This window comes from Nicotiana tabacum, chromosome 2, assembly GCF_000715075.1.
Source record: "Nicotiana tabacum cultivar K326 chromosome 2, ASM71507v2, whole genome shotgun sequence".
Lineage (NCBI taxonomy): Eukaryota > Viridiplantae > Streptophyta > Magnoliopsida > Solanales > Solanaceae > Nicotiana > Nicotiana tabacum.
This window is the reverse complement of record NC_134081.1, coordinates 112,619,402-112,628,848: the sequence shown is the minus strand read 5'-3', so window position 1 is coordinate 112,628,848 and position 9,447 is coordinate 112,619,402. Positions and strand designations below refer to the sequence as shown.

At 37.5% G+C, this 9,447-nt stretch overlaps 1 protein-coding gene across 1 annotated transcript; it reads right to left on the bottom strand.

The window, feature by feature from the left end:
• Nucleotides 1–715: 715 nt before the first annotated feature.
• On the bottom strand, nt 716–2,267 carry LOC107820554 (peroxidase 3-like). The gene is made up of 4 exons (XM_075229542.1): nt 1,938–2,267; nt 1,644–1,841; nt 1,395–1,557; nt 716–1,281 (listed from the first exon to the last, which is right to left on the bottom strand). The coding sequence occupies exons 1-4, from the start codon at nt 2,151–2,153 to the stop codon at nt 863–865; spliced, it is 996 nt and encodes a 331-aa protein (XP_075085643.1). The 5' UTR covers nt 2,154–2,267; the 3' UTR covers nt 716–862.
• Nucleotides 2,268–9,447: the final 7,180 nt, after the last annotated feature.

Here is a 9,447-nt window from a genome sequence, read left to right as displayed (position 1 = left end):
GTTTAAGGTTTACAAAGGGTTTTCTACAGAATATTTCTAAACAAGCTAAGTAAGAATTACAATTGAAGAACTATTATAAAGTTACAACTCAACTAAGGATATTCAATGACTTGCTATGGGGAACTGGTCCGTAGTAGTGTTGTTCTTTGTTCTTGATGCACTTGAGAATTGATTGCTTGATGACCAATGACCGTGTGAGAGCTTGAATGAATTCTCTAAGTGAACAAGTAATTTGTTTTACCTTCCTTGATGTTAATAATGCATTTGTGACATCACTAGTATGATGTAAGCAAGGTAGGTAAAAGGCACTCCCCATAAAGTTGACTGTTGTACTGTTTCTGCACTGTAGCATGTACAGGCAGCAACTTTACAGCTGAGGCAGTTGACTTGTGCAGTTTCCTCGGGAAATGGTAGCTATCTGTTCTCTCTGTTGTTCTTTTGACTCTGAAAAGTTGAACCTTATCTCAAGCTAGAACCTTTTGATTTTAAGGTCTTAAGAATGTGTAACAGGTTGCTTATCTGGTTCTTGACAGTAAGTTTGTTAGATCATCAAAACATAACAGGGATATACATATAGCCTATCACTCAGGACAACGACATCCAATCAGTATTGAAGACTATTTTACAGTTCTGAATCTCAGCTGCATTATGAAAGAATATAAAGACAAAGGTTCATTTCTAGCAAAATAATGTCTATGCTCTAAAGCAAATTCAAAAGCATCAGATTTGATCTTAGTTTTATTTCAAGAAAACCATCAATATACAAAAGCAATTGGAATAACTACAAAAAAGAACATGATATTCATGTTAGCAAATCATTCACACCAAGGTACCCACACATACAAACACAAAACCATTGCTCTTAACTATTCACAACTGCACATTGCTTCCTAATTTCACCAGCAGAGCCAGTCTTGATTTCAATTCTTCCCATTTTCTCCATTGCCTGAGCAAATTCAGCATAGAATTGTTTGAGCGATCCTTGTACTAGCTGGTTGATATATAACTTTGTTGTCGCACTTGTAGTCAAGGCTGCATCAGATTGGAATAGCCCTCTTCTCTTGAGCAGAAGCTTAAAGTAGCTAAGATCAAATGTCCTGAAACTGCCAGGATCCATTTCAACAATTGTGGTATTGTCATTGATTGATTTGCATTTCTTCGCCTTAAGATTAGCTGCATATTCACTGTCTAGAGATGGATCTTGTGTTCCCAAAACTCCAGTAAAATTGTATAAACGTGTTGAAAATGACGAGCAATGAGAGATTCCAATAGTATGTGCACCTAATAACATATTATTCATAGTAATAATGTTTTTTTTTTTGTAGAAAAACTAAATTTATGGAAAATCTCAATATAGAAGAACTAAGTAGAAATTTGTACTATTTTAAACTTACCAGTCAATAGGACCAAGTCTTTTAGGTCAAGACCTTTGCTAGCAAAAGATGTCTGAAGACTGGAAAAGTTACTAGTTGGAGGAGGGATGTTTGCCGAGGCTTCAGAGGCATTTGATATTGTTCCATCTCTTCTACCAGTTGGTACATTCCAGAAAGGGGCTCCCTATCATACAAAGAAGATAAATGGACAATAAGATAATGAGAGAATACCAACTAGTTTACAATTGTTAGTTGAAGTTTTATACTTACAGTCACCACAAGAGAGTCTCTAGCAACCAATGCAACAATATCTGCACAAGAGACTACACCAGGGCATTCAGCTTCAACTATTTTCTTTACACCATCAATGAATGAGAAGCCTCTCAATGTTTGATTAGGGACAGCCACTTTTTCCGTTTGATTTTTTGTGCTCGACGTGAAATTCAGAAGTACAGAACCATCACAACCCTACAAATACTCAGAAGAAAAATGAGAAAATTAAGTTACAATACTTCAAGAATGGCACTAAGTGAATATATAGCTGCAAATATGTGACACACTTACCCTGACAAAGCAATCGTGGAAATGCAGTCTGAGCAAGGCTGCTGCAAGAGATGGAGCATTTGGGATATGCTTTTGGACATAATCTTGAATTATCTTCTCTGCTTTTGGACAGCTCTTTGCATAAAAGTTGAGCTGTAACTGAGCATGGCTAGAACCCAATACTCCTAGTAGAATGCACAACACTAGAAAATTACCCAAACAGCCAAATTTAGCCATTTTAATTAAGTACTTCTTTTTGCAACTTTTGAAGGAGGTCTCTTTCTTTGTTTGAGTTGCTACACATATCCACTCCAAAGAAATCAGAGAGCATTTATAGGCACATGCATTGCTTTAGCTAACTTGCGTTAGTCTGTTATAAAATACCTGCTATATTTGTTGACATATATACAAGCTGATGAGCTTTGGATAATCTTGTTAAATTAATCGAAGTAGAGGACATTTGCTTATTGTTTTTGTTCTGTGTATTAAGAGATATAAGGCATTTGGTATTAGTAGCTAACAACTTCACCAGAAATTAAACCACCAACCTCTTAATGTACTTGGGGATAATATTTTAGCATAGTTTGTTCATTAGCCAACTAATTTTCAATTTCATGTTAGCAGTTTCATTTGATCTAATATTGAATGTTAGGTGCTTGAAACATTTCCTATAAGTTCATTCTACAAAAATAACGTTTAATTTATATATACGTGGAAAAGAATATTAGGCACCTGAAATATTTCCCACATGTTCTTTATACAAATATATGTTTCTGCTTGCAAAGTGGCTTGATTTACGTTCCAGATTACAAAGAATGAAGAGATTAATTCCAGAATAATTGAAGTTTAACACGTCTAATTGATTGGTGGAGGAAAAAATTAAAGTAGGCATTACATTAATTTCTCTCTATATATATATAATTCAGGGAATGAAAAAGTTGACGTGGCATCTCTCGAAAGCTAGAAATTTCATCTATTTTTTTTTCTCTTTTTTTTGGGAGGTGTTTCCTCTTCTTTTTTTTTTAATCATTTAAACCAAATATTTGATTGAAAAAATACGCTCATTAACTGAGCCAAGCCTTTCATTCAAAAGGCACACCCATTAACTGAATTACTGAGCTAAATGTTTCATTCAAAAGGCATGCCCACTTATTTTAGAAGCATAACGATTTCTTCTTCCATTTTAATAAGGGGCAAAGCATTTTTGTAATAAATACAATCAAAGACTGAGTAATTTTATACTATTAAAATACTCTTAAACTGCCGAAAGGGAGGATGAGAGAGAGACTGAGGGTGTGTTTGGTACGAACGAAAATGTTTTCCATGAAAAATATTAGAAAATCATAAAAAATGAGTGGTTTTATCACTTATTTTCTCTTGTTTGGTTGGTGAGTGAAATTCTTTTTCCGCAAAATATTTTTTAGTGTTTGATTAGAGAGTATAAAATATATTTTAGAAAAAAAAAAATTTATGCTACTCTCCTCACTCCCCTTCCCCAAAGTCCTATGTTTCCTGTGCCCCTACCCCCAAAAAAAAATACCTAATATTTTCATGACTTTATTTTTTTCAAAAATTTAATTATTCTTTTTAAAATTCACACAAACCCAAAGGAACTAACGTGTTGCCACTACTAGAAAAAGGCTAATTTCGGACCGTCAAATCGGTCGAAAATCGCATTTTTCGAAGTATTTTTCGACCGAAAAAGATCGATCAGAAAACACATGATCGCAAAAAATTTGCGATCGGTCAGAAAATTTCCGACATGAACTCCGTTTCTTCGTCTCAATATTACTACCAATCAAACTGTTTCGAGAAAATATATTGTCAAATTGTAACATTTTTCATGTGAAAGAACTATAATACATTTAGAAAGAAAGATAAGGAACACTCGAAGAGATGTAACTTTTCAGCCTATGAACGTATATGGTAAAAGATAATTGCCTCCGACTCAAAAAGCAAAATGAAGCAACTCAATTTTGTACGCCAAGCTGTGCGACCACTTTTGTCGGAAACATAGTCGAAGTTATATAATAAAAATGTAACTAATTGTTTTTAATTTTCTGACCGTTTCGGTCGGAAATTTCCGACAACAGTGTTCCGTCGGAAATTTTCGGTCGGAAAAACGTAATTTTTTAGTAGTGTGCTTTATTTTCTTTTACGCAAAAACAACATTAAAATTTATGCTTCATAACTATTAAAAAAAAAACTATTTTTTTGGTTGAAAAAAAGTACTATTTCTACAACGACATAAAAATAAAGTACTCATTTTATTGAAATGAAAGAAAATACTTTTTCTACATCATGAAAAAAAAAACCTTTTTTTGTTGAAATGAAAAATACTCGTTTGTTGAAATAAAAAAAATACTCTATTTATAACATGAAAAGAAAGTACTATTAATAATATTTCTCTTTAGGTAGGGGCGGGAGTGGGGTGGGTGGAGTTGGGGGTGGGGCAGGGGTGAATAGGTGGGTTGGTAGGGGTTGGTGGGGATAGAAAATGGGGAAAGGTTAGAAAAAATTGGAGGATTATGAGTTCATGAGTAAATTGTTTTCCAAAACATATAAACCAACCAAACATGAAAAAATTAAAAAATATTTTCCTTCGTACCAAATACACCAGGAGAGTCTTTGATCTGTGCAAGAAATATGATAATATTCAGATGTGCCAAGGTTCGTTATTTCGGTCGATTTTTTAGTTAATCGCAAGAAACCTCATGGCGTTGGAGAATCTTCCTTTTTTTTTTTCCTCTTTGAAAATCTTCCTTCAATAAAGTACAATTAGGTAGAATAACCTGGTTAGTGAAGATTTTTAAAATAAAACGTTCTTGGAATGAAATTTGTTGCCTGCACATCATTTTCCTTCTATCCTTGAAAAATAGATGCTTTTTATCTAATCTAAGACAGTAACGTTATTTAGGGGTATTCATAATTATTAGTGAAACTTTCTCATTGTTAATGCAGAAGAAACACCCTATATTAAAGACAAAAAGGCTCATATATGAAATGCCAATTCGTGCACCAAAGATAGTATGTCAGTGATTTTTTTTTTTTAATAATATTTTGAATCTTCTGGCGTGTAGGAAGACTTTCTTGATAGATTTTGGTGGTGGTGTACAGAATGTGTTCTTTTTAATTTGATAGAGTAAAGAAGAAATAACATTATATTAAATCGACGGATATGTGCTTATAGTTCTGAACATATATTTAAGGAGTAATGGACTTTGGGATAAAGGTAAATCAGGATTTAGAAAAAATTCCTATTTTTTCCCCGTGACAATCATGCGCGAATCACTTCCATAAATTTTTCCACTATAATGTCTTAATATTTTGATTTTCTTCCCCTTCCCACAATTGATGTTTATTAATATATATTAATATTAATGTTATTAATGGGTATATTGTATTATCACCAACAAGACAAAAAAGTTGGACCCTTAGCTATACACGTCTACGATTTCATTCCCACAAATTCAAGAGAAATCCATTAAAAATTAAGCTTCCATTATAAACACGATGTGAGTCCTATGAACGGCTTTCCTGTGAGTCAACCTCTCATTTGCTTGAGAATTTTCAGTCCAGGATAGCCTCCTCATAAATTAATTTTAACAGTCAGTTGAGAGATGACTTACGTATTTTGTTCTTTATATAATTATGAGAATTAGAAAGATTTTTCTTTTTCAATTAAGATGATTGATATCTCGTAATTAGTTTTTTGTTTTAGTTTTTTCATATATATATATATATAAATATATATATATTAGTTTCTTCTTCTTTATGTGTGATCTTATTACCCTTTATTTTCTAGCTTCCAAATAAGATTTTCTTTAATCATGTTTTTTTGCAAATAGTTATTTTCAATTTCAATGTACTTTTCTGATAATAAAATCATGAAAATATACAGAAGAGGGCAGAGAAAATTTCTCTTACGAGAATATGGACATTAGGATATTATACTAACCTTTTGCTTGGTCATAAAAAGTGTTATACTAAGCTTTTTTTAATATGTATTTACCCTCAAAATCGGATAACAATTGAATTTGTTAGTGGTTGAAAGGATATGCGGATTAACTTGATACAAAGCGATAAATTAGATTGCAATTGAAATAAATAATGATAAATTAACCGTAAACCACATGAATTGGATGATTTTGGCTTAGGTAATGTATACGGTCAAAACTGAGTTTGCCCTTCGTGCGACTAATCAAGATTGGAGCATGATGGACCGAGGTTCGTCATTAAAATATCGAGTTGTGATGTGAAGTTGGAAGGTCGAACTTGAGACCCAGAGACCGATCAGTACCGAGATCGAGTCAAGGTCGAACTCGAGACCCAGAGACCGATCAAATACCGAGATCGAGTCAAGGTCGAGCTAGAGATCCAGAGACCGACCAAGATCGAGACCGAGCCAAGGAACAACAAAGCCGTTATAGCCGCATTTGGGGAGAGAATCTCGGCTGAAATCACGGCTTGAATCAAGGAAAAGCCAATTTATTAATCTATCACGGGATCCCCACTATATATTTTTAATTATATCCAAAGTAGGATTCCTCCACTATATTAGGAGTGACTAACATTTGTAAAGGGCAGGTTGATATACATTCACATATTCTCACATTCAGAGATTATTGAGATTTACATAACATCTAGCAAATATTATCCTTTTCTGGGCTTTTGATATTGATTCATCTTGTTCATTTATCAATCATTCTCTACTCAATTAGGGTTTGTATTCATTCCTTTTTACAGTCAATATTCAATATATCCCTACTTATTTTTTTAATTTGTGCCGAGTTATACCACGTATCCTTAGAACTACGTATAAATTCAAATCTATCCCTTTTTCGGGTAAACAGCTTGGCTCCCACCGTGGGGCTAAGGATCCGCTCGTACTCCCGGTATCATCATCATCAGGAAAGGCCAACCCTCTGGTTTCGGCTTCAAGCTCCTTAGCTTTCTCGATCTCGGCTATAAGATCGAAGCCACGAGCACGGATCTCTTCGAGAGTCTCCCTTCGAGACTGGCATTTAGCATGCTCGGCAACCCAGTTTTCTTGAGCCTGAGCAGCCTCGGTAACCTCCTTTGCTCGAACCTGAGCAGCTTTCGCATCAGATCGATAAACGGCCACCATTGCATCAGCATTGGCCATGGTTTTCTCGACCTCCGATTTGGCCACTGCAAGTTTTGTGGCCAGTCTCTCTCGATCAGAATTTGCTGAGCTCAACCGAGACTGGAACTCCTCGATTTTCTTGGCTTGCACCAAGGCTTTCTCTTTCAAGCTTCGGAGTTGGGCCTCAGCCAAAGCCAGTTGAGTTCGGGCAGTCTCCTTTTCTGAGGCGAGGCGGTCCATGTTCTTTTTCCATTCCTCGGCCTCGGATTTCACTACGTCCACTTCAACACGAAGCTGCCTAATCACATTGAACTTTTGCTCGACCTGCGGGACCGAACTGTTAGCCATCACTCCCGAGTCAATATCATTAAATTCAAAGATTCTTTTTACCTGCTCGGCAAGCTCAGCTTGTTCTTTCCGAGATGCTTCTAGATCAGCCCGAAGTCCTTTTACTTCTCCTTCTCTCTGCTCACTAAGAAGCTTGAAGGCATCTCTCTCCTCAGTAAGCCTCGAACTTCGGCTTCGTACCGGCTCAGCTCCCCTCAGGATTGAAAAAATGCCTCGTAATGAAGCACAGAAGCCTAAAAAAATAAAAAGAAGGGATTATACAAGGAAAGAAAAACACAAGCATGAAAATTGGCAAAGAAAGTATGAACTTACCCGATTCAGGGCATGTTGGGCTTCGTTGAAAATGCAAAGCGCTCCCACCTCACTCGAGCTCTTCTTCGGAGTTTCCATGTCACTCGGACCGGTGATATCTTCTACCCTGATAAAATAACCACGGAAAGGGTCCTCCTCTACATAGGCTCTCTCCCCATGACAAGTCTCCACAGCTTGAACGCCACGTATCATCGACTGGGAAAATGAAGGAAAAGAGGGGGAATCCCCGATCTCTATTGCCCCGAGTAGGTCTTTTTGGGCACCGCCTCCGTCTTGGGGAGCCTCAAGCTCGGTTTGCACACCGGCATCCATAGCTTCTTCAACGGTCTCTTTGCCCCAAGGTAAAATATCCTCGGTCCCCCTTGGCTCGGGAACTTTTGTCAAAGTTTCCTCCTCGACCTCACCAAGCCTGGACGGAGCAGTATCAACTCACACCGATACCGAAGTATTTTGAGTATCGGGTCCAGCCCGTACACGGGCCACCAGCCCAGAATCACTTTCTTCTTCTTCATCCCTTAGACTCAGGACCGACTCCATAGTTAAAGTGATTATGTTCACCTTGGGTTTACGAGCCACTCTCTTCTTGGGTTTTTGACCCTTGGAGTCCGAGGCCCTTTTTCTATTAATCACCTTCTCCGGTTTTGAGATAGGCGGTAAAGCTTCTTTATCACATGATGGGGGTCTCATAACCGCATCTTTTCCGAGACCTACAAAGAAAGAAAAGTAAGTAAAACTTATGCCTGAAAAAATGCTTGAACGGTAAGCAAATCGGTGAGCCAAGAAGAAGGTTTACCATGAGTACGAGCCTCCCACCGGCCCTTTGACAAATCGCGCCATGCGCGCTCGGCGTATGTTGACGTCGAAACCAGGCTCCTGACCCAGTTCTCGAGATGGGGAACCGCACCCGACATCCAAGCAACGGCTGCGTCAAGAAAAACACTAATAAGAAATGATAAAGAAGTAAAAACAACAAAAACTAAAAACGGGATCACACTTAAGGTTCATATTCCATTTCTCGAGAAATGGCATACTCTCAGCCGGTATTAGGTCCGAGGTCTTCACTCAAACGAACCGACCCATCCAACCTCGATCTTTGTCTTCAGCTATGCTCGAGGCAAACGCCTTGGTGGCCCGGCATTAAATCTTTATCAGACCACCTCGGTAAAGTCGAGGGCTATATAATCTTACGAGGTGGTCGAGGGTGAAGGGATGCTCGTCGATTTTGCTCACAAAGAAACGAAGCAGTATCACAATCCTCTAGAAAGAAGGGTGAATTTGACCGAGGGTCACCTGGTATTTCTTGTAAAAATCAATGATGACTAAATCGAGGGGACCCAGCGTGAAAGGATAAGTGTAAACACTCAGGTACCCTTCTACGTGGGTAGTGATCACCTCCTCCGGTGCCGGTATCACAACCTCTTTATTTTCCCAATAGTAGTCTTTTTTCACCAGGTCAAAAAGGCTTTTTGGTATCGAGCATATATATCTCGATACCGGCTCGCATAGACTAGCAACCGAGGAGGGTTTCTCGACCTTAAAATCAGAATCAATAATGCACCCCCCGGGAACAAGCTTTTCAAGGCGTGGCTCCACCACTATTTTCTCGCCGGCCGACCCAGATGAGGAAGCAGCCTCTTTCTGCGGAACAGTTTTAGATATTTTTGCCATCTAAACTTTTATAAACAAAGAAGAAGGGAGAGTGAAGTATTTGGTGTTTTGAGAAGAACAAGCGAAGAAATTCCAAAACCTGGAAATAGAGAGCTT

What these genes read in the sequence shown, in the direction of transcription:
- LOC107820554 (XM_075229542.1), bottom strand. Translation starts at nt 2,153, where the DNA reads ATGGCTAAATTTGGCTGTTTGGGTAATTTTCTAGTGTTGTGCATTCTA. An exon ending in TCCACGATTGCTTTGTCAGG is followed by an intron (nt 1,842 to 1,937) that starts GTAAGTGTGTCA and finishes GAGTATTTGTAG; the next exon opens with GGTTGTGATGGTTCTGTACT. An exon ending in GAGACTCTCTTGTGGTGACT is followed by an intron (nt 1,558 to 1,643) that starts GTAAGTATAAAA and finishes TTTGTATGATAG; the next exon opens with GGAGCCCCTTTCTGGAATGT.